The sequence below is a fragment of the Paramisgurnus dabryanus genome, chromosome 10 (genome assembly GCF_030506205.2).
Source record: "Paramisgurnus dabryanus chromosome 10, PD_genome_1.1, whole genome shotgun sequence".
In the NCBI taxonomy this organism is placed as follows: domain Eukaryota; kingdom Metazoa; phylum Chordata; class Actinopteri; order Cypriniformes; family Cobitidae; genus Paramisgurnus; species Paramisgurnus dabryanus.
This window is the reverse complement of record NC_133346.1, coordinates 16,742,617-16,767,218: the sequence shown is the minus strand read 5'-3', so window position 1 is coordinate 16,767,218 and position 24,602 is coordinate 16,742,617. Positions and strand designations below refer to the sequence as shown.

Below are 24,602 nucleotides of genomic sequence, written 5' to 3'. Positions count from 1 at the left end.
CTAAAACAAGACATCGTATTTTATTATTACAATTTATATTTACCGGACTGAACTAAATTGAAAAAAAAAATCAATTTGGGCTTCTCCATAAAAGATTATTATTATTATTATCCTATGTAATTATTATTATTATTATTCAAATTAACAATAAAAATATGTTTTTTTTCTCTATACAAAGGTATTCGATTTCAGCACCACACCCGCGGACAGCGCATGTTCTGACTCTGGAATTTAGTTTGTAAACGTGTTATTTCCTTATTGAAGCTGTTTACTTTTAATATTTTCAGATTGCACTTTATGAAAAGGTCATCAGCTTAGTTGTTATGCCACTGTAAATAGCTTTATTTATTCCTGTCGGCTCTTCATAAAATACATGAATAATGCAATGAACACAAAAATACTCAGGGTGTCGCTATTCACCAAGAGTGCAGAGTGATGCGTCTCTCCTCCTACATTTAAAATATTCATCTGCAGCTCTGTCTGCAAAAATAAACCCGACACAAAATGGAGTAAACGTCCGTAGACGCTGAGAAAATTATTTTATCAGCATTAGTTAACAGTTACTGTTTGGCAAACAAACCATTAAGAAAATCAACTATCCAAAAATGGAAATCGGATTTTTAGTTCACTTTTGTGCGTGTGTTGTAGCTCTCCTCGTCTTTACTGTGGAGATCTATTGTGCAGATTTGAGCTACAACATTGCAGAAGAGACGAAACGCCAGTATGTTATTGGAAATGCAGCCAAGGATCTCGGGATTGATGCTAAACAATTATCTGTTCGAAAGGCTCGAATAGAAACAGAGGATAACAGCAAACGGTATTGTGATATTAATCTAAATTCTGGCGATTTAATCGTGACAGAGACAATAGACCGGGAGGAGATGTGTGGTTCTCGCATTACGTGCTTTCGCAGTTACGAGCTTGTACAAGAAAATCCTCTTGAGGTGCATCGTATAATTTTACAAATTCAGGATATAAATGACAACGCACCGCGGTTTCCAAATGAGCGCATTAACTTTGAGATCAGAGAATCAGCAGATAAAGGCCAGCGGTTCCGTTTGGATGAGGCACATGATTCAGACATTGGACATAACGCAGTGAAGAGCTACTCACTTCAGAAAAATGAACATTTCATATTGACTGTACACGACTCTGCAGATGGAGGAAAATACGCTGAACTTATACTGGAAAAGGAACTGGATCGTGAACAACAGAAGGAAATAGAAATAATACTCACAGCAACTGATGGTGGTACACCACAGAGATCTGGAACTGCTGTCATACACATTACTGTTCTAGATATTAATGATAATGTACCAGTATTCAGTGAGTCTGTTTATAAGGTTACTCTGCCTGAAAATACACCGTCAGGTACATCAGTAATCACAGTGAGTGCCACAGATGCTGATGAAGGTCAAGACGGAGAAGTATCATATGAATTCAGCAGAATATCAGATAAAGCTGCAAAATTATTTTCTGTAGATAAAACAACAGGACAGATTGTAGTGATTGGGGAAATTGATTATGAGGAAGAACAAATTTACGAAATGGGAATTCAGGGAAAAGATGCCTCTGGATTATCATCAACTGCTAAAGTGATCATAGATGTAAGTGATGTGAATGACAATCCACCCAGAATCATTCTGAAATCTTTGAATAACCCGATACCTGAGAATTCATTGCCAGGTACTGAGGTGGGTATCATTAATGTTCAAGACAAAGATTCAGGAGAAAATCGTCAGATTCGCTGCTCTGTTCAGCAAAATGTTCCTTTCAAACTAAACCCATCTGTTAAAAACTATTTCTCTCTAGTAACTACAAACACTCTCGATCGAGAGAAAGAATCAGATTACAACATAACTGTCACAGCAACTGATGGAGGATCTCCACCATTATCCACCTCCATGACAATTCATTTATCTATCTCAGATGTGAATGACAATCCTCCTGTATTTGAGCAGCAGTCCTACAGTACTTATGTGACTGAAAACAACAAACCAGGCACATCTGTTTGTTCAGTCAGTGCAAATGATCCAGACTGGAGACAGAACGGCACTGTACTTTACTCTCTGATATCCAGTGAGATCAATGGTGTTCCAGTGTCCTCATTTTTATCTATTAATGGAGATACAGGGGTGATCCATGCTGTAAAATCATTTGACTATGAGCAGTTCAGAAACTTTACAGTTCAAGCTGTTGCCAGAGATAATGGATCTCCACCGCTCAGCAGTAATGTGACTGTGAAAGTCTTCATAACAGATGAAAATGATAACTCTCCACAGATATTATACCCTGTTCCAGACGGAAAATCTCTAATGACTGAGATGATCCCTAAAGCGACTCTCTCAGGCTCTCTGGTCTCAAAGGTGATCGCTGTGGATAGTGATTCTGGACAGAACGCATGGCTCTCCTATCAGATTGTGAAGTCTACTGATCCGGGACTTTTCAACATTGGCCTTCATAGTGGAGAGATCAGAACACAACGAGACATTTCTGAATCTGACAATATGAAGCAGAACCTCATCATTTCAGTGAAGGATAACGGACAACCATCTCTCTCTACAACCTGTGCTGTAAATTTACTAATTTCTGACAACCCTTCTGAAGTTCCAGAACTTAAAGATATGACTTATGAGGAGAGCAACTCCAAATTAACATCATACTTGATCATTGCATTAGTGTCCGTGTCCACCTTCTTCCTGACGTTCATTACATTGATTCTGGTCCTGAAGGTTTGTCGCAGGAGAAAGCCCAGACTGTTGTTTGATGGAGCAGTTGCTGTCCCCAGCGCCTATCTGCCTCCTAACTATGCAGAGGTGGATGGAGCAGGAACTCTCCGCAGTGCTTACAATTACGACACATATTTAACAACAGGATCACGCACCAGTGACTTCAAGTTTATTACATCTTATAATGACAACACACTTCCTGCTGGCAATACTCTGAAACAGGAACACAACAGACATTTTGACACGAGCATGATAACACTGGACATTACAGAAGATGACAACGAGGTAAGAAATGTTCATTGTTAATTTTAAGAAGGCCCATTAAGTAAAATAAAAATCGAAAATCGTAAATTACAATATGATAATTATTTTTTTAAGGTCTGCAATCGATAAGAAACTATACCTTCTTTGCAATATAAAGTCACATCTTAACAACAAACCTTAACGATGTGTACTACAGGTATCAGTTATCGTCTCGGACTCATTTTAGTTTTAGGGAACATATAAAAACACTTTATTATAGTAGTGAAAACGATTGAACATGACCGAAATGTATCTATTTGCCGAATATTTAATCTTGTACTTTGCTGCACCCTCAAACACGTTACACTGTCAATGTTCCTTTCCTACGTTTCTAAGTATTTCGTTGTTGTTGTTACTTTCCTTTATGTTTTATCTGTTAATGAGCCATTGTGTCATTTTCAGTCATTTTCATAATTTCTAGTAAATATGTTCCGTAAGTAAAGTATTTCTTTTAAGTCATTTCTAATATTTCTTGACTTTTGGCATTGTTTATGTTTATATTTTTTTCAAAATAAGAATGTTTCATTTTTTTACATTCTTTATGCGAATCTATTTAATTTCAGCACCAAAAACGCGGACAGCGCCTGGGCTGACTTAGCTTAACTTAAGCTTTCTTTTCCTTCAACAATACTATTAATTTAAAGTTGTTGGCTTTTTCATAGTAGTTCACTTTAAAAGAATAATGGGAATAAAACTGCAATTTATGTGATTAAATTATATCGCGTTTTCATAAAATACATGATTGATGCAATAAATAGAAAATGCTCCGAGTGTCGCTATTCACCAAGGCTGCAGAGTGATGCGTCTCTCCTCCTACATTTAAAATATTCATCTTCAGCTGTGTCTGTAAGAATAAACCCAACACACAATGGAGGAATCTTCCGTCGACGGAGAGAAAATTATTGCTTAATAGTTACTGTTGGGAAAATAAAAAATTGGTAATATCAACTATACAAAAATGGAAAACGGATTTTTATTTTATTTTTGTGCGTGTGTCGCAGCTCTTCTCGTCCTTCCTGTGAAAATCTTTTGTGCAGATCTGAGCTACAATTTTCCAGAAGACACGAAGCGCCAGTATGTTATTGGAAATGTAGCCAAGGACCTTGGAATAGATGTAAAACAACTGTCCGCTCGAAAAGCTCGGATAGACACCGAGGATAACATCAAACGGTATTGTGATATTAATATCAAAACTGGTGATTTAATCGTCGCAGAAACAATAGACCGGGATGAGATTTGTAGTTCTCGACTTTCTTGCATTCTCAGTTTTGAGCTTGTCCTAGAAAATCCTCTTGAGGTGCATCGCATATTTCTACAAATTCAGGATATAAATGACAACGCACCGCAATTTCCAAATGAGCGCATTAACTTTGAAATCAGAGAATCAGCAGATAAAGGCCAGCGATTCCGTTTGGATGAGGCACACGATTCAGACATTGGACATAACGCAGTGAAGAGCTACTCACTACAGAAAAATGAAAATTTTATATTGACTGTACATGATACTGCAGATGGAGGAAAATACGCTGAACTCGTACTGGAAAAGGAACTGGATCGTGAACAACAGAAGGAGATAGATATGATACTCACAGCAACTGATGGTGGTACACCACAGAGATCTGGTACTGCTGTCATACACATTACTGTTCTAGATGCTAATGATAATGTACCAGTATTCAGTCAGTCTGTTTATAAGGTTACTCTGCCTGAAAATACACCGTCAGGTACATCAGTAATCACAGTGAGTGCCACAGATGCTGATGAAGGTCCAAACGGAGAAGTATCATATGAATTCAGCAGAAAATCTGATAAAACTGCTAAATTATTTTCTATTGATAGGACAACAGGACAGATTGTGGTGATCGGAGAAATTGATTATGAGAAGGAACAAAATTTTGAGATGGGAATTCAGGCCAAAGATGCATCTGGATTATCATCAACTGCTAAAGTGATCATAGATATAAGTGATGTGAATGACAATCCACCCAGAATCATTCTGAAATCTTTGAATAACCCAATACCTGAGAATTCAGCGCCAGGTACTGAGGTGGGTATCATTAATGTTCAAGACAAAGATTCAGGAGAAAATCGGAGGATTCGTTGCTCTGTTCATCAAAATGTTCCTTTCAAACTAAACCCATCTGTTAAAAATTATTTCTCTCTAGTAACTACAAACACTCTTGATCGAGAGAAACAATCAGATTACAACATAACTGTCACAGCAACTGATGGAGGATCTCCACCATTATCCACCTCCATGACAATTCATTTATCTATCTCAGATGTGAATGACAATCCTCCTGTATTTGAGCAGCAGTCCTACAGTACTTATGTGACTGAAAACAACAAACCAGGCACATCTGTTTGTTCAGTCAGTGCAAATGATCCAGACTGGAGACAGAACGGCACTGTACTTTACTCTCTGATATCCAGTGAGGTCAATGGTGTTCCAGTGTCCTCATTTTTATCTATTAATGGAGATACAGGGGTGATCCATGCTGTAAAATCATTTGACTATGAGCAGTTCAGAAACTTTACAGTCCAAGTTGTTGCCAGAGATAATGGATCTCCACCACTCAGCAGTAACGTGACTGTGAAAGTCTTCATAACAGATGAGAATGATAACTCTCCACAGATATTATACCCTGTTCCAGATGGAAAATCTCTAATGACTGAGATGATCCCTAAAGCGACTCTCTCAGGCTCTCTGGTCTCAAAGGTGATCGCTGTGGATGCTGACTCTGGACAGAACGCATGGCTCTCCTATCAGATTGTGAAGTCTACTGATCCGGGACTTTTCAGCATTGGTCTCCATAGTGGAGAGATCAGAACACAACAAGACATTTCTGAATCTGACAATATGAAGCAGAACCTCATCATTTCAGTGAAGGATAACGGACAACCATCTCTCTCTACAACATGTGCTGTAAATTTATTAATTTCGGACAACCCTTCTGAAGTTCCAGAACTTAAAGATATGACTTATGAGGAGAGCAACTCTAAATTAACGTCATACTTGATCATTGCATTAGTTTCCGTGTCCACTTTCTTCCTGACGTTCATTACATTGATTCTAGTTCTGAAGGTTTGTCGCAGGAGAAAGCCCAGACTGTTGTTTGATGGAGCAGTCGCTGTCCCCAGCGCTTATCTGCCTCCTAACTATGCAGAGGTGGATGGTGCAGGAACTCTCCGCAGCGCTTACAATTACGACACATATTTAACAACAGGATCGCGCACGAGTGACTTTAAGTTTGTTACATCTTATAATGACAACACACTTCCTGCTGGCGGTACTCTGAAACAGGAACAAAACAGACACTTTGACCCGAGCATGATATCACTAAACATTACTGAAGATGACGATGAGGTAAGAACTTTTTCGCTCATGTAACCTCGTTTAACTATACATTTTTAGAAAAAAAAAATTAATCGTCAGTTAAAATAACATTGCGTATTAAAGTGGGAATCAATTTAAAAAACATTAATTTACAATATAAAGAACCATTTTAAACATCAAATCGTAAAGGCTATAAAAAGTCAATTATGTTCCGTCCTGATTTTCATTTCGGGAAAACATTTTACTGCAGTTGGGAAAACGATTTTTTACGAGCATTTATATCTTACATTTTCTTGCATCTTCCACACATTTTATATTAGCAATGTACCGTTACTGTCGAAGTGTTTTTGTGTTGTTTAAATTTCTTTTGTTAATGAGATGTTGTAGCTTTATCAGTCATTCTTATAATTTCCAGGTCAGGGGCCTTATGTATAAAGCGTGCGTATGCAAAAAATGGGTCTGGAAACGTGCGTACGCCAGTTCCCACGCAAAGGTTGTGATTTATAAAAAAACAAACTTGATGGGAAAATGGCCTTGCAGGGTTGGATATTAAGATGATTCATGTATGCACACTTGCAGGTGATCTGTGATTTATAAAGGGAACATTGCTTTGTTTTAAAAGTCTTCATAATTTTTGGTGTATGCCATTTTTGGCTTTTGTGCTTACCTAGACTTTTAGTAAGGATCCTACGCACATTTTTATACATGAGGCCCCTGGTCCGTATGTAAAGCATCGTGTTTCATTGTAGTCACTTCCAATAGTTGCATTATTTTTAGCAGTATTTTATAAATTAACTTTTACTTGAGACTGAAACAGTACACAGTATTTTATTTTGAAATGAGTTTGGACTGGACTAAACTGAACTAAATAGATAAAATCCATTTCGTCAAAAATAAATAAATAATAATAAAAAAATTGTTATGTTATTCTTATTTATTTATGTTTTTTAATTAACACTCTGAATGTATAATGTTTCGTACATTCTGTAGCTATACAAAGCTATTATATTTCAGCACCACAACCGCGGACAGCGCCTGTCCTGATTTTTGTACTTTAGTTTATACACGTTGTATTACTTTTGCTTTCAGATATGGTTTACTTTAAGGCTGACGATATTTTTATAAAAGTTAAATCTGAAAAGAGAAATTGTTATACAACTGACACTGCTGATTTATTTCTGTCGTTTATTTCGTTAAATACATGAATGTTGCAATGAACAAAAAAATACTCCGAGTGTCGCTATTCACCAAGACTGCAGAGTGATGCGTCTCTCCTCCTACATTTAATATATTCATCTGCAGCTCTGTCTGCTAGAATAAACTCGACACAAAATGGAGTAATCGTCCGCCGACGTTGTGAAAATTATTGGTATAGCATGTTTTAGCAGTTACATTTGGGCAAATAAACTACTGGAAACATCAGCTCTCCAAATATGGAAAACCGAATTTTAATTTCTTTATGTGCGTGTTTTGTGGCTCTCTTTGTCTTTCCTATGAGAATCTCCTGCGCAGATTTGAGCTACAATGTTCCAGAAGAAATGAAGCGCCAGAATGTGATCGGAAATGTAGCCAAGGATCTTAGGATTGATGTCAAACAATTATCTGCTCGAAAGGCTCGGATAGAAACAGAGGATAACAGCAAACGGTATTGTGACATTAATCTAAAAAATGGAGACTTAATCGTCGCAGAGACAATAGACCGGGAGGAGCTTTGTGGTTCTCGACTTTCCTGTCTTCTCAGTTACGAGCTTGTCCTAGAAAATCCTCTTGAGGTGCATCGCATATTTCTACAAATTCAGGATATAAATGACAACGCACCACGTTTTCCAAATGAGCGCATTAACTTTGAAATCAGAGAATCAGCAGTTAAAGGCCAGCGATTCCGGTTACATGAGGCACATGATTCAGACATTGGACATAACGCAGTGAAGAGCTACTCACTACAGAAAAATGAAAATTTTATATTGACTGTACATGATACTGCAGATGGAGGAAAATACGCTGAACTCGTACTGGAAAAGGAACTGGATCGTGAACAACAGGAGGAGATAGATATGATACTCACAGCAACTGATGGTGGTACACCACAGAGATCTGGTACTGCTGTCATACACATTACTGTTCTAGATGCTAATGATAATGTACCAGTATTCAGTCAATCTGTTTATAAGGTTACTCTGCCTGAAAATACACCGTCAGGTACATCAGTAATCACAGTGAGTGCCACAGATGCTGATGAAGGTCCAAACGGTGAAGTATCATATGAATTCAGCAGAATATCAGATAAGGCTATAAAATTATTTTCAATGGACAAGACAACAGGACAGATTGTGATGATTGGAGAAATAGATTTTGAAAATGAAAAAGAATATGAGATAGGAATTCACGCTCAGGATGCATCTGGATTATCATCAACTGCTAAAGTGATCATAGATGTAAGTGATGTGAATGACAATCCACCCAGAATCATTCTGAAATCTTTGAATAACCCAATACCTGAAAATTCATTGCCAGGTACTGAGGTGGGTATCATTCATGTTCAAGACAAAGATTCAGGAGAAAATCGGCAGATTCGTTGCTCTGTTCAACAAAATGTTCCTTTCAAACTAAACCCATCTGTTAAAAACTATTTCTCTCTCGTAACTACAAACACTCTCGATCGAGAGAAAGAATCAGATTACAACATAACTGTCACAGCAACTGATGGAGGATCTCCACCATTATCCACCTCAATGACAATTCATTTATCTATCTCAGATGTGAATGACAATCCTCCTGTATTTGAGCAACAGTCCTACAGTACTTATGTGACTGAAAACAACAAACCAGGCACATCTGTTTGTTCAGTCAGTGCAAATGATCCAGACTGGAGGCAGAACGGCACTGTACTTTACTCTCTGATATCCAGTGAGGTCAATGGTGTTCCAGTGTCCTCATTTTTATCTATTAACGGAGATACAGGGGTGATCCATGCTGTAAAATCATTTGACTATGAGCAGTTCAGAAACTTTACAGTTCAAGTTGTTGCCAGAGATAATGGATCTCCACCGCTCAGCAGTAACGTGACTGTGAAAGTCTTCATAACAGATGAGAATGATAACTCTCCACAGATATTATACCCTGTCCCAGACGGAAAATCTCTAATGACTGAGATGATCCCTAAAGCGACTCTCTCAGGCTCTCTGGTTTCAAAGGTGATCGCTGTGGATGCTGACTCTGGACAGAACGCATGGCTCTCCTATCAGATTGTGAAGTCTACTGATCCGGGATTTTTCAGCATTGGCCTTCATAGTGGAGAGATCAGAACACAACGAGACATTTCTGAATCTGACAATATGAAGCAGAACCTCATCATTTCAGTGAATGATAACGGACAACCATCTCTCTCTACAACCTGTGCTGTAAATTTACTAATTTCTGACAACCCTTCTGAAGTTCCAGAACTTAAAGATATGACTTATGAGGAGAGCAACTCCAAATTAACGTCATACTTGATCATTGCATTAGTTTCCGTGTCCACCTTCTTCCTGACGTTCATTACATTGATTTTGGTCCTGAAGGTTTGTCGCAGGAGAAAGCCCAGACTGTTGTTTGATGGAGCAGTCGCTGTCCCCAGCGCCTATCTGCCTCCTAACTATGCAGAGGTGGATGGAGCAGGAACTCTCCGCAGCGCTTACAATTACGACACATATTTAACAACAGGATCGCGCACGAGTGACTTCAAGTTTGTTACATCTTATAATGCCAACACACTTCCTGCTGGCGGTACTTTGAAACAGGAACACAACAGACACTTTGACCCGAGCATGATATCACTAGACATTACTGAAGATAACGATGAGGTAAGAACTGATTAAAAAAATTTAATCGTCAGTTAAAATAACATTGCGTAATAAAGTGGGGAATCAATTTAAATAAGCACTAATTTACACTATAAAGAACGCTTTTAAACATCCAATCGTAAAGGCTATGAAAAGTCAATTATGTTCCGTCTTGATTTTCATTTTCGGGAAAACATTTTACTGCAGTTGGGAAAACGATTTTTTACGGGCTATTATATCTGACATTTTCTTGCATCTTCCACACATTTTACAATAGCAATGTACCGTTACTGTCGAAGTGTTTTTGTGTTGTTTAAATTTCTTTTGTTAATGAGATGTTGTAGCTTTATTAGTCATTCTTATAATTTCCAGGTCTGGTCCGTATGTAAAGCATCGTGTTTCATTTTAGTCACTTGCAATAGTTGCATCATTTTTAGCAGTATTTTATAAATTAATTTTCACTTGAGACTGAAACAGTACAGAGTATTTTATTTTTAAATGAGTTTGGACTGGACTGAACTGAACTAAATAGATAAAATCAATTTCGTCAAAAAATAAATAACTAAAATGAATAAAAATAATAATAGTTATGTTATTTTTATTTTTTTATTTTTTTAAATTAACACTCAAGAATGTATAATGTTTCGTACATTCTGTAGCTATACAAAGCTATTATATTTCAGCACCACAACCGCGGACAGCGCCTGTCCTGATTTTTGTACTTTAGTTTATACACGTTGTATTACTTTTGCTTTCAGATATGGTTTACTTTAAGGCTGACGATATTTTTATAAAATTTAAATCTGAAAAGAGTAATTTTAATAAAACGGCCACTGCTGATTTATTTCTGTCGTTTTTTCGTTAAATACATGAATGTTGCAATGAACAAAAAATACTCCGAGTGTCGCTATTCACCAAGACTGCAGGGTGATGCGTCTCTCCTCCTACATTTAATATATTCATCTGCAGCTCCGTCTGTTAGAATAACCTCGACACAAAATGGAGTAATCGTCCGCCGACGTTGTTAAAATTATTGGAATAGCATATTTTAGCAGTTACATTTGGGCAAACAAACTGGCAACATCAGCTCTCCAAATATGGAGAACGGAATTTTAATTTCTTTTTGTGCGTGTTTCGTGGGTCTCTTTGTCTTTCCTATCAAAATCTCCTGCGCAGATCTGAGCTACAATGTTCCAGAAGAAATGAAGCGTCAGTATGTGATCGGAAATGTAGCCAAAGACCTCAGGATTGATGTCAAACAATTATTCGCTCGAAAGGCTCGGATAGAAACTGAGGATAACAGCAAACGGTATTGTGATATAAATCTGAATTCTGGTGACTTAATCGTGGCAGACACAGTAAACCGGGAGCAGCTTTGCGGTTCTCGACCTTCCTGCATTCGCACTTATGAGCTAGTTCTAGAAAATCCTCTTGAGGTGCACCGTGTAATTTTACAAATTCAGGATATCAATGACAACGCCCCTCGCTTTCCCAGTGAGCGCATTAACTTTGAAATCACAGAATCAGCAGTTAAAGGCCAACGATTTCGTTTGGAAGAAGCACATGATTCAGACATTGGACATAATGCCGTAAAAAGTTACTCATTACAGAAAAATGAACATTTCATATTGACTGTACATGATACTGCAGATGGAGGAAAATACGCTGAACTCGTACTAGAAAAAGAACTGGATCGTGAACAACAGAAGGAGATAGATATGATACTCACAGCAACGGATGGTGGTACACCACAGAGATCTGGTACTGCTGTCATACACATTACTGTTCTAGATGCTAATGATAATGTACCAGTATTCAGTCAGTCTGTTTATAAGGTTACTCTGCCTGAAAATACACCGTCAGGTACATCAGTAATCACAGTGAGTGCCACAGATGCCGATGAGGGTCCAAATGGAGAAGTATCATTTGAGCTCAGAAAAATATCAGAAGATGCTGCAAAATTATTTTCTATAGACAAGACAACAGGACAGATTGTGTTGATCGGAGAACTTGATTATGAGGAAGAACAAAATTATGAAATTGGTATTCAGGCCAAAGATGCATCTGGATTATCATCAACTGCTAAAGTGATCATAGATATAAGTGATGTGAATGACAATCCACCCAAAATCATTCTGAAGTCTTTGAATAAGCCAATACCTGAGAATTCAGCGCCAGGTACTGAGGTGGGTATCATTAATGTTCAAGACAAAGATTCAGGAGAAAATCGGCAGATTCGCTGCTCTGTTCAGCAAAATGTTCCTTTCAAACTAAACCCATCTGTTAAAAACTATTTCTCTCTAGTAACTACAAACACTCTTGATCGAGAGAAAGAATCAGATTACAACATAACTGTAACAGCAACTGATGGAGGATCACCACCAATATCCACTTCCATGACAATTCATTTATCTATCTCAGATGTGAATGACAATCCTCCTGTATTTGAGCAGCAGTCCTACAGTACTTATGTGACTGAAAACAACAAACCAGGCACATCTGTTTGTTCAGTCAGTGCAAATGATCCAGACTGGAGGCAGAACGGCACTGTACTTTACTCTCTGATATCCAGTGAGGTCAATGGTGTTCCAGTGTCCTCATTTTTATCTATTAACGGAGATACAGGGGTGATCCATGCTGTAAGATCTTTTGACTATGAGCAGTTCAGAAACTTTACAGTCCAAGTTGTTGCCAGAGATAATGGATCTCCACCGCTCAGCAGTAACGTGACTGTGAAAGTCTTCATAACAGATGAGAATGATAACTCTCCACAGATATTATACCCTGTTCCAGACGGAAAATCTCTAATGACTGAGATGATCCCTAAAGTGACTCTCTCAGGCTCTCTGGTCTCAAAGGTGATCGCTGTGGATGCTGACTCTGGACAGAACGCATGGCTCTCCTATCAGATTGTGAAGTCTACTGATCCTGGACTTTTCAACATTGGCCTTCATAGTGGAGAGATCAGAACACAACGAGACATTTCTGAATCTGACAATATGAAGCAGAACCTCATAATTTCAGTGAAGGATAACGGACAACCATCTCTCTCTACAACCTGTGCTGTAAATTTATTAATTTCTGACAACCCTTCTGAAGTTCCAGAACTTAAAGATATGACTTATGAGGAGAGCAACTCTAAATTAACATCATACTTGATCATTGCATTAGTGTCCGTGTCCACCTTCTTTCTGACGTTCATTACATTGATTCTGGTCCTGAAGGTTTGTCGCAGGAGAAAGCCCAGACTGCTGTTTGATGGAGCGGTCGCTGTCCCCAGCGCCTATCTACCTCCTAACTATGCAGAGGTGGATGGAGCAGGAACTCTCCGAAGCGCTTATAATTACGACACATATTTAACAACAGGCTCACGCACCAGTGATTTCAAGTTTGTTACATCTTATAATGACAACACACTTCCTGCTGATGGTACTCTGAAACAGGAACACAACAGACACTTTGACCCGAGCATGATAACACTAAACTTTACAGAAGATGACGATGAGGTAAGACATTTTATGCTTATGTGGACTCATTGTATTTACTTCATGTAACCTTATTTAATACATTGTTTTGTTTTTTTAAAGAAAATTTTGAAAATAGTCAGTTTCAATAACATTGCATCTCGGATTTAAAGTGGGCAATTAATGTAAATAAGCACCAATTTACAATATAAAGTCCTTTTAACAACAAATCTTAAAACTATAGGCTAATATAAAACTCAGCTATATTTTGTCCTTCACTGAAAAAATATGGGTCGATGTAAACGTTATGTAATGTAATTTGTTATATTAACAATAAGATGTTAAGTTTGTATCTTCCCATGAATATATCTAGTTTTAATCTAATCACCATTTGCTTAAAACACAAGTCATTGTGAATTTTTCTCTTGAAAAAAAATGTGTCTTAATAATTCCAGCCAATATTTCTGTATGCACACACAACAAACAATAACCTTGTTTAATTTATTCAGTACAAAATAATTGCACAAAATGTTGTGCCTTGTCCAATTCACTTAATTGAAACAAGTAAATACAACATGACCCACTTAAATTTGTAAAAATGACTTTAACTTAATCATTTTGTGTTGCAACTACATGATTGATTTTTGTTGATATTACTAAATGGGCAGTGAATCTGTATTTCCCATGCTTTGAAAGCAACTGCATTTTGAGAGTATTTTTGGTATTAAATGCGATCGTCTGTATTTTAAGTAAAGAGAAAGACTTTATAGTGTTTATTGTTCGTTTATCTTATTGATTTAGAAGAGTTTGTGTTATATTTTATTAAGTTTGGTTACCATCGTGTCATTTACACTGGGGGGACATGTCCCCACCACTTTTTGAAATGGCTGATTTTGTCCCCACCACTTTTTGAAAGCATTTGGTAAAAATTTTCCTTAAAAATCATTGTAATCATTGACTTAACGCGCTGCTGATTTCTACAGTATGGTGCTTTGGCACTGTTCGGTTGAGCAGGTGTTACAGGGACTGTTACATGTGCAGTCAACATTGTTGAGGGTTTTTTCTGAGTATTTTCTTGTTGTTGACTGGCCTACGCTATGCCCATATTTGATGCGCCCTTATTCAATATTTTTACTTTCCTGCTGTAATGTTTTTTCATCTGATCTTTTGTCCCCACCACTTTTCAACACAAAGTGACGCCATTACGTGCAGTAGAGTGGTGCTTTTGGTTAGGTTGTGGAATGTGAGAAATGCACTTTACACAATGAGCGCTAACCTTGGTATGCCAGTGTGAAGATGAGTTTCATATGTTCATCTCAAGCATCATATGTAATTTTTATTAGCATTTTTTTGTAATTTGATTACATGTACCTTTACAATGCACAATAAATTTGAAAAAAGTAGATCCAACTTAAAAATTGTAATATGAAAATTAAAACATTAAGTTGGATTCAATCAAAAATGTAAATTTAGAACTCTTGAAGTGCACACACATAAAATAATGACTACAGAAATACTAAAATTAAGATTGTATATACAAATTATATCTCAACAAACAGAAAGTAGTAGTTTAAGTAGTAGTAATAAGTAGTTTGTGCAAAATAAATAAATAAACTAAGCTGAAAATTTTTCTTAGTGTATTTTTCATTTCTGAAAAAAAAAACTTTATTGCAGTTGTGAAATGATTTAAATAGGCGGATGTTTTATTTGCTAGCGGTTTAATTTTATATTTTGTTGCATCTTCCACACGTTTTACATTAGCAATGTCCTGATCCTACTTACGAAATTTTTTGTGTTGTATAAATTTCTTTATTAATGAGAAGTTGTAGTTTTATCAATCATTTTTATAATTTCCATATGTAAAACATCATGCTTCTTTTCAGTTACGTTCAATAGTTGCATGACTTCTTAGCAGTATTTTATAAATTTACTTTCACTTTGAGACTGAAACAGTACACAATATTTTATTATTAAAAATATTAATAAAATATCAACAATTATCATAAATAAATTAATAAAATAAAATAAATAATAGAAATTATAGTAATGTTATTCTTCTCATTATTTTTGAAATTAACACTCAGAATGTTTCATTTTTCGTACATTCTGTATACACAGCTATTGGATTTCAGCACCACAACCGCGGACAGCGCCTGTCTGGATTTTTGTGCTTTAGTTTATAAACGTTGTATTTCTTTTGCTTTCAGATATGATTTACTTTTAAGCTAACGACATTTTCATAATAGTAAAATCTGAAAATAGTTATTGTAATATAGTTGTCATTGCTGATTATTTTTTGTAGGCTTTTCATAAAACACATGTATGATGCAATAAACAAAAAATACTCCGAGTGTCGCTATTCACCAAGACTGCAGAGTGATGCGTCTCTCCTCCTACATTTAATATATTCAACTGCAGCTCTGTCTGCTAGAATAAACCCGTCACAAAATGGAGTAATCGTCCGTCGATGTTAAGACACATATTAGAATAGCAGGCGTTAGTAGTTACTGTTTGGCAAATAAACCGTTAGTAAAATCGACCCCTTGAAAAATGAAATTTTCAGTTGCGTGTGTCGTAGTTCTTCTCGTCCTTCCTATGAGGATCTATTGTGTAGATCTGAGGTACAATGTTCCAGAAGAAATGAAGCGCCAGAATGTGATCGGAAATGTAGCCAAGGACCTAAGGATTGATGTTAAACAATTATCTGCTCGAAAGGCTCGCATAGAAACAGAGGATAACAGCAAACGGTATTGTGACATTAATCTAAAAAATGGAGACTTAATCGTCGCCGAGACAATAGACCGGGAGCGGCTTTGTAGTTCTCGACTTTCCTGCATTCTCAGTTACGAGCTTGTCCTAGAAAATCCTCTTGAGGTGCATCGCATATTTCTACAAATTCAGGATATCAATGACAACGCACCACGTTTTCCAAATGAACGCATTAACTTTGAGATCAGAGAATCAGCAGTTAAAGGCCAGCGATTCCGGTTACATGAGGCACATGATTCAGACATTGGACATAACGCAGTGAAGAGCTACTCATTACAGAGAAATGAGCATTTCATATTGACTGTACATGATACTGCAGATGGAGGAAAATACGCTGAACTCGTACTGGAAAAGGAACTGGATCGTGAACAACAGAAGGAGATTGATATGATACTCACAGCAACTGATGGTGGTACACCACAGAGATCTGGTACTGCTGTCATACACATTACTGTTCTAGATGCTAATGATAATGTACCAGTATTCAGTCAGTCTGTTTATAAGGTTACTCTGCCTGAAAATACACCGTCAGGTACATCAGTAATCACAGTGAGTGCCACAGATGCTGATGAAGGTCCAAACGGGGAAGTATCATATGAATTCAGCAGGATATCAGATACGGCTGTACAATTATTTTCCATTGACAAGACAACAGGACAAATTGTGGTGATCGGAGAAATTGATTTTGAAAATGAAAAAGAATATGAGATAGGAATACACGCTCAGGATGCCTCTGGATTATCATCAACTGCTAAAGTGATCATAGATGTAAGTGATGTGAATGACAATCCACCCAGAATCATTATGAAATCTTTGAATAACCCGATACCTGAGAATTCATTGCCAGGTACTGAGGTGGGTATCATTAATGTTCAAGACAAAGATTCAGGAGAAAATCGTCAGATTCGTTGTTCTGTTCAGCAAAATGTTCCTTTCAAATTAAACCCATCTGTTAAAAACTATTTCTCTCTAGTAACTACAAACACTCTCGATCGAGAGAAACAATCAGATTACAACATAACTGTCACAGCAACTGATGGAGGATCACCACCATTATCCACATCCATGACAATTCATTTATCTATCTCAGATGTGAATGACAATCCTCCTGTATTTGAGCAGCAGTCCTACAGTTCTTATGTGACTGAAAACAACAAACCAGGCACATCTGTTTGTTCAGTCAGTGCAAATGATCCAGACTGGAGGCAGAACGGCACTGTACTTTACTCTCTGATATCCAGTGAAGTCAATGGTGTTCCAGTGTCCTCATTTTTATCTATTAATGGAGATACAGGGGTGATCCATGCTGTAAGATCATTTGACTATGAGCAGTTCAGAAAGTTTACCATCCAAGTTGTTGCCAGAGATAATGGCTCTCCACCGCTCAGCAGTAATGTGACTGTGAAAGTCTTCATAACAGATGAGAATGATAACTCTCCACAGATATTATACCCTGTTCCAGATGGAAAATCTCTAATGACTGAGATGATCCCTAAAGCGACTCTCTCAGGCTCTCTGGTTTCAAAGGTGATCGCTGTGGATGCTGACTCTGGACAGAACGCATGGCTCTCCTATCAGATTGTGAAGTCTACTGATCTAGGACTTTTCAGCATTGGTCTCCATAGTGGTGAGATCAAAACACAACGAGACATTTCTGAATCTGACAATATGAAGCAGAACCTCATCATTTCAGTGAAGGATAACGGACAACCATCTCTCTCTACAACCTGTGCTGTAAATTTACTAATTTCTGACAACCCTTCTGAAGTTCCAGAACTTAAAGATATGACTTATGAGGAGAGCAACTCCAAATTAACATCATACTTGATCATTGCATTAGTGTCCGTTTCCACCTTCTTCTTGACATTCATTACATTGATTCTGGTCCTGAAGGTTTGTCGCAGGAGAAAGCCCAGACTGTTGTTTGATGGAGCAGTCGCTGTCCCCAGCGCCTATCTGCCTCCTAACTATGCAGAGGTGGATGGTGCAGGAACTCTCCGCAGTGCTTACAATTATGACACATATTTAACAACAGGATCGCGCACGAGTGACTTTAAGTTTGTTACATCTTATAATGACAACACACTTCCTGCTGGTGGGACTCTGAAACAGGAACACAACAGACACTTTGACCCGAGCATGATATCACTAGACATTACAGAAGATGGCGATGAGGTAAGAAACGTCTAGCTTATTCGGATTAATTTTAAATCCTCAATGTAACCTCATTTAACTATAATTTTTTTTGCAAAATAAATATTTGAAAATTATCAATTACAATACTATAGCAGGAAATCAATGAAAATAAGATTTTTATTTCGGGAAAATCCTTTATTGCAGTCTTGCAAATTTAAACGGGCGGTTTTTTATTTGCTAGCTATTTAATCTTAAATTTTGTTGCATCTTCCACACATTTCACATTGGTTATGTTTTGCGTGACATTGTCACGTATTTCCACCATATTACGTGCCCCTGACACGACTTGCTTTTCCGTGACAGTTTCACGTATTGGTTACTCAACTGTTTTTCCTATTTTTAAACAATTTTCGCTTCGGTTTGGGGTTAGATTTGCTGTTTGCGTTAGGATGTCACTTAATGTATTGGTTTATAAAAACAATTCGTATGCTTTTTAAACCATCGTCGCCTGACGTTGGGGTTAGAGTTGGGTTTGGGTAAGGATGTCATTTTATGTAACAGAAGGTTGTTCTAACCCCAAACCGAAGCGACAATTGTAAGAAAATAGGAAAAACAGTTGAGTAACCAATACGTGAAACTGTCACGGAAAAGAAGTCGTGTCAGGGGCACGTAATATGGTGAAAATACGTGACAATGTCACGCAAAACTGAGCAAAATAATGCGTGACTATTTCACGTATTTTGTGAGATCAGGTTGGTGCCGTTACACCCTAAGTAGTTTTCTTTGTTTAGAAATAGGCCTATTTTGTTAATGTGCCATTGTAGCATTAATAGTTATTCTCACATTTTTTAGGTCTGGTTCGTAAAGCAGTTTATTTCTTTTCAGTAACTTCCAATAGTTGAATGACTTTATAGCATCATTTTATAAATTAACTTATACGTTGAGACTGAAACAGTATACAGTATTAATACTATAAAAATGAATATTGACCGGACTGAACTGAAAAGAACAACATCACTTTTGTAAAAAATATACAACGGCGGAAAAATTAAGCGATTACTCCAGTTTTGACTTTAATTTTTAGATGTATTGTGAATATTCTCCTGTGTTTGTTAAATTTCTGCAAAAGCAAACCGACGGGAGTGACAAAGTCACCCAACGTGAAAGACTGAGAGAATGACAATACCCATGAAATATGTGACTAAAATCAGGGATAAAAAAAACAGTTTTGATTTTTTTCCTAAAATACATGTAAAAACATCATTACTTGATGTTGAGTAAATAATTTGAACTTGTTTTCTCAGCAGTATTGAAGATCGGAAAACACTGCGTGTTTTATGTTTTTATTTTGACTATGTTTTCTCCATTTCAATTTTCAACAAATAAACAGAAATAAAATATAATTTGTATTAGGAATTTGGCAAAAAAAAAATCGTAGTTGACAGAATGAAACAAAAGTTACAATTTTACTCTACACATACAGCACCTATAAATTGTAAATCTAGAAAAACTTAAAGGGTCCATTGAAAAGGTCTTCTATTTATTTCCACAAATTTTTTTTTCGTACATTCTTTAAACAAAGCTATTCGGTTTCAGCACCACAACAGCGGACAGCGCCTCTTTTGACTTTTTTTTATATAGTTTCTAAACGTGGTTCTTTTGGTTTACGATATCGTTTACTTAAGATGACGATATTTTTATAATTCAATATGAAAATAGTTATTGTAATACAACTGTCACTGACTTGAGTTATTTTAGTCGGCTTTCCATAAAATACATGAATGGTGCAATAAATAGAAAATACTCCGGGTGTCGCTATTCACCAAGACTGCAGAGTGATGCGTCTCTCCTCCTACATTTAATATATTCATCTGCAGCTGTGTCTGCTAGAATAAACCCGACACAAAATGGAGTAATCGATCATCGACGCTGAGAAAAATTATTAGCATTCGTTAAACATTTACTGTTGGGCAAATAAACCATTAGGAACATCAGCTATCCAAAAATGGAAATTGGATTTTCAGTTCGCTTTTGTGCGTGTGTCGTAGCTCTTTTCGTCTTTTCTCTGGAAATCTATTGTGCAGATCTGAGTTATAATGTTCCAGAAGAAATGAAGCGCCAGAATGTTATTGGAAATGTAGCCAAAGACCTCGGAATTGATGGTAAACAATTATCTGCACGAAAGGCTCGGATAGAAGCGGAGGATAACATCAAACGGTATTGTGACATTAATCTATATTCTGGTGATTTATTTGCGACAGAGACAATAGACCGGGATGAGCTTTGTGGTTCTCGACTTTCATGCATTCTCAGTTATGAGCTTGTCCTAGAAAATCCTCTTGAAGTGCATCGCATATTACTGCAAATTCAGGATATAAATGACAACGCACCGCGATTTCTTAATGAGCGCATTAGCTTTGAAATCACAGAATCAGCAGATAAAGGCCAGCGATTCCGTTTGGATGAAGCACATGATTCAGACATTGGACATAACGCAGTGAAGAGCTACTCACTACAGAAAAATGAACATTTCATCTTGACTGTACATGATACTGCAGATGGAGGAAAATACGCTGAACTCGTACTGGAAAAGGAACTGGATCGTGAACAACAGAAGGAGATAGAAATGATACTCACAGCAACTGATGGTGGTACACCACAGAGATCTGGTACTGCTGTCATACACATTACTGTTCTAGATATTAATGATAATTTACCAGTATTCAGTCAGTCTGTTTATAAGGTTACTCTGCCTGAAAATACACCGTCAGGTACATCAGTAATCACAGTGAGTGCCACAGATGCTGATGAAGGTCCAAACGGTGAAGTATCATATGAATTCAGCAGGATATCAGATAAAGCTGCAAAACTATTTTCGGTGGAAAAGTCAACAGGACAGATTGTGGTGATTGGAGAAATTGATTATGAGAAGGAACAAAATTATGAAATTGGTATTCAGGCCAAAGATGCATCTGGATTATCATCAACTGCTAAAGTGATCATAGATGTAAGTGATGTGAATGACAATCCACCCAGAATCATTATGAAGTCTTTGAATAATCCAATACCTGAGAATTCAGTGCCAGGTACTGAGGTGGGTATCATTAATGTTCAAGACAAAGATTCAGGAGAAAATCGTCAGATTCGTTGTTCTGTTCAGCAAAATGTTCCTTTCAAACTAAACCCATCTGTTAAAAACTATTTATCTCTAGTAACTACAAACACTCTCGATCGAGAGAAACAATCAGATTACAACATAACTGTCACAGCAACTGATGGAGGATCACCACCATTATCCACCTCCATGACAATTCATTTATCTATCTCAGATGTGAATGACAATCCTCCTGTATTTGAGCAGCAGTCCTACAGTACTTATGTGACTGAAAACAACAAACCAGGCACATCTGTTTGTTCAGTCAGTGCAAATGATCCAGACTGGAGGCAGAACGGCACTGTACTTTACTCTCTGATATCCAGTGAGGTCAATGGTGTTCCAGTGTCCTCATTTTTATCTATTAATGGAGATACAGGGGTGATCCATGCTGTAAGATCATTTGACTATGAGCAGTTCAGAAACTTTACAGTCCAAGTTGTTGCCAGAGATAATGGATCTCCACCGCTCAGCAGTAATGTGACTGTGAAAGTCTTCATAACAGATGAGAATGATAACTCTCCACAGATATTATACCCTGTTCCAGACGGAAAATCTCTAATGACTGAGATGATCCCTAAAGCGACTCTCTCAGGCTCTCTGGTGTCAAAGGTGATCGCTGTGGATGCTGACTCTGGACAGAACGCATGGCTCTCCTATCAGATTGTGAAGTCTACTAATCCGGGACTTTTCAGCATTGGTCTCCATACTGGCGAGATCAGAACACAACGAGACATTTCTGAATCTGACAATATGAAGCAGAACCTCATCATTTCAGTGAAGGATAACGGACAACCATCTCTCTCTACAACCTGTGCTGTAAATTTACTAATTTCTGACAACCCTTCTGAAGTTCCAGAACTTAAAGATATGACTTATGAGGAGAGCAACTCCAAATTAACGTCATACTTGATCATTGCATTAGTGTCCGTGTCCACCTTCTTTCTGACGTTCATTACATTGATTCTGGTCCTGAAGGTTTGTCGCAGGAGAAAGCCCAGACTGTTGTTTGATGGAGCGGTCGCTGTCCCCAGCGCCTATCTGCCTCCTAACTATGCAGAGGTGGATGGAGCAGGAACTCTCCGCAGCGCTTACAATTACGACACATATTTAACAACAGGATCGCGCACGAGTGACTTCAAGTTTGTAACATCATATAATGACAACACACTTCCTGCTGGCGGTACTCTGCAACAAGAACAAAACAGACATTTTGATCCGAGCATGATAACTCTAGACCTTACAGAAGATGATGATGAGGTAAGAGAGGCTTAACTTCTCTGGAGTGTGTTTTCTGTATGATGACCTAAATCGCTGCTTTAAGCACCATACAATGCATCATTGGAGAAACTTGCTAGTCACAACTTTTATGAAAACATGGTAACTTTGTTGCTCTTTCGTTGTTGTAATCACGTTGATCCGACAATATTCTTATGCATTAGTTAGAAATCGATTACTGTTGATCGTGGCGTTAACATAGAATCTAAGAAGTATTTTTTTCTACTTTTATTCTCTCTTGTTTTGTTTAATTTTCTGATATTTCATTCATTCGCAAGATACCTCTTAAGACATTCTGGCGTAGGGATGACTGGGGATGATTTTCCCATTTTTGACATTTTTGTCTTTGTCGTGGAGTTGTTTTAAGCCAGTGTGTTCAAAATGTGATTCACACTATCTGCTATAAAATTACATAGCTGTTTTCTTTGGAGCACAAACAGAAAATGCATGTTTAATTTCAAACAAGAGGATTGAAATGTGATAATGCACCCCATAATCCCGATTAGTTCAACCTTTGTTGAAATGTATCAATATGACATCCACCATGTCTGACAAAGGGCTCTGGTTTCTCATACGTGGAATAAGGACTAAAAGCATATGTGAAGCACATAAGGTGATTTGTAACTTGCACCTGATTAAAAAAATTGGAAGTACTACAACTGACTTGACCTGTGTATCAAACATTCAAGGTTTTTCCTAAGTCCCTCAGTGAGACAGAGTTATGAGGTCACCTGCAGGAAAATCGGCAGATTTCACCTAAACTTTACTCCTGTACAATGGAATTTTAAAATTATGTTTTATGTTTCTTTATAAATTTGTTCGTTTATACTTTGAATGAATTTAACATAAAAGAAAAAAATTAAATTAAATTTAAATTAAAAGACTAACAACTGCTGCTGCATTTTAAGTGAGATAATTTTTTTTTTTTTTAAAGAAGATGGCCAACATGCTTTACAGACGGAAAATAAAGGATAAACTAAAAAAATGTCTCAATGACAGCCACCATCATGCAAATTCAGATGCTGCCTGATGAAAACATTTACTGTACTTGGGGATTGTCTCTGTCTTAGTCTTTCTTTTATGAAAACGTTTTTTTGCAAAAATAATTTCTTCTGCAAGACTAATGTACATTTTATGTACTGATTGCATAGAGGAACCATGTGATTGAATGTTTTCAGTCTGTGATAATGTTCACATATTACACACTGCCTATATTCGTTTACACAAATTGCAGAAAGTCCCACTTTAAAAAAATTTGAATGTCCAATTTGCTGAGAAATTGTGTTGATTAGCTCTTCAGTTTATTTTTTCTTTAAGGTTCATAATGTCCAAAGGTTGTGCTTATTATTAATACACAGAACAGTGTTTATAAAGCATGTATACAATAAACTGTTTGTCTGCACCTATGCATAAGCTAAAGATTACATAATACAGTACTAATAATACAGAAATTTAATTTTAAATAGCTACAGACGTTCCACAACCCAAAAGTCATTTAATACAATTAGTCAAGTAATACAATGTTTAGGACTTACATTTACCTTTGAAACATTATAATAAGAACACTATTATATTTATATTTCATTAGGCCTTAGGCATAGAGATGTTCAA

General features: G+C 37.0%; 2 protein-coding genes across 11 annotated transcripts in view; both read left to right on the top strand.

The window, feature by feature from the left end:
* The window catches only part of LOC135779723 (protocadherin gamma-C5-like), a 188,719-nt gene that overhangs the window by 3,030 nt on the left and 161,087 nt on the right, over positions 1-24,602 (top strand). The window contains exon 1 of one of the 10 annotated variants that reach the window (XM_065290577.2): positions 3,875-6,399. The exons of 2 other annotated variants lie outside the window; for them this stretch is intronic. In XM_065290577.2, coding sequence (XP_065146649.1) covers positions 3,991-6,399 — 2,409 coding nt within the window. In that variant the 5' untranslated portion in view covers positions 3,875-3,990. Of the gene's footprint in view, positions 1-3,874; positions 6,400-7,616; positions 10,212-10,285; positions 13,697-15,763; positions 18,599-24,602 lie in introns of those variants that run through there. 7 more of the 10 variants (XM_065290597.2, XM_065290576.2, XM_065290598.2 and 4 more) reach the window with 7 other exon arrangements.
* LOC141279785 (protocadherin beta-7-like) overlaps positions 506-24,602 on the top strand; it is a 42,254-nt gene continuing 18,157 nt past the window's right edge. The window contains exon 1 of the mRNA XM_065290611.2: positions 506-3,014. Within this exon, the coding sequence (XP_065146683.1) occupies positions 606-3,014 (2,409 nt within the window). The 5' untranslated portion in view covers positions 506-605. The remainder of the gene's footprint in view (positions 3,015-24,602) is intronic.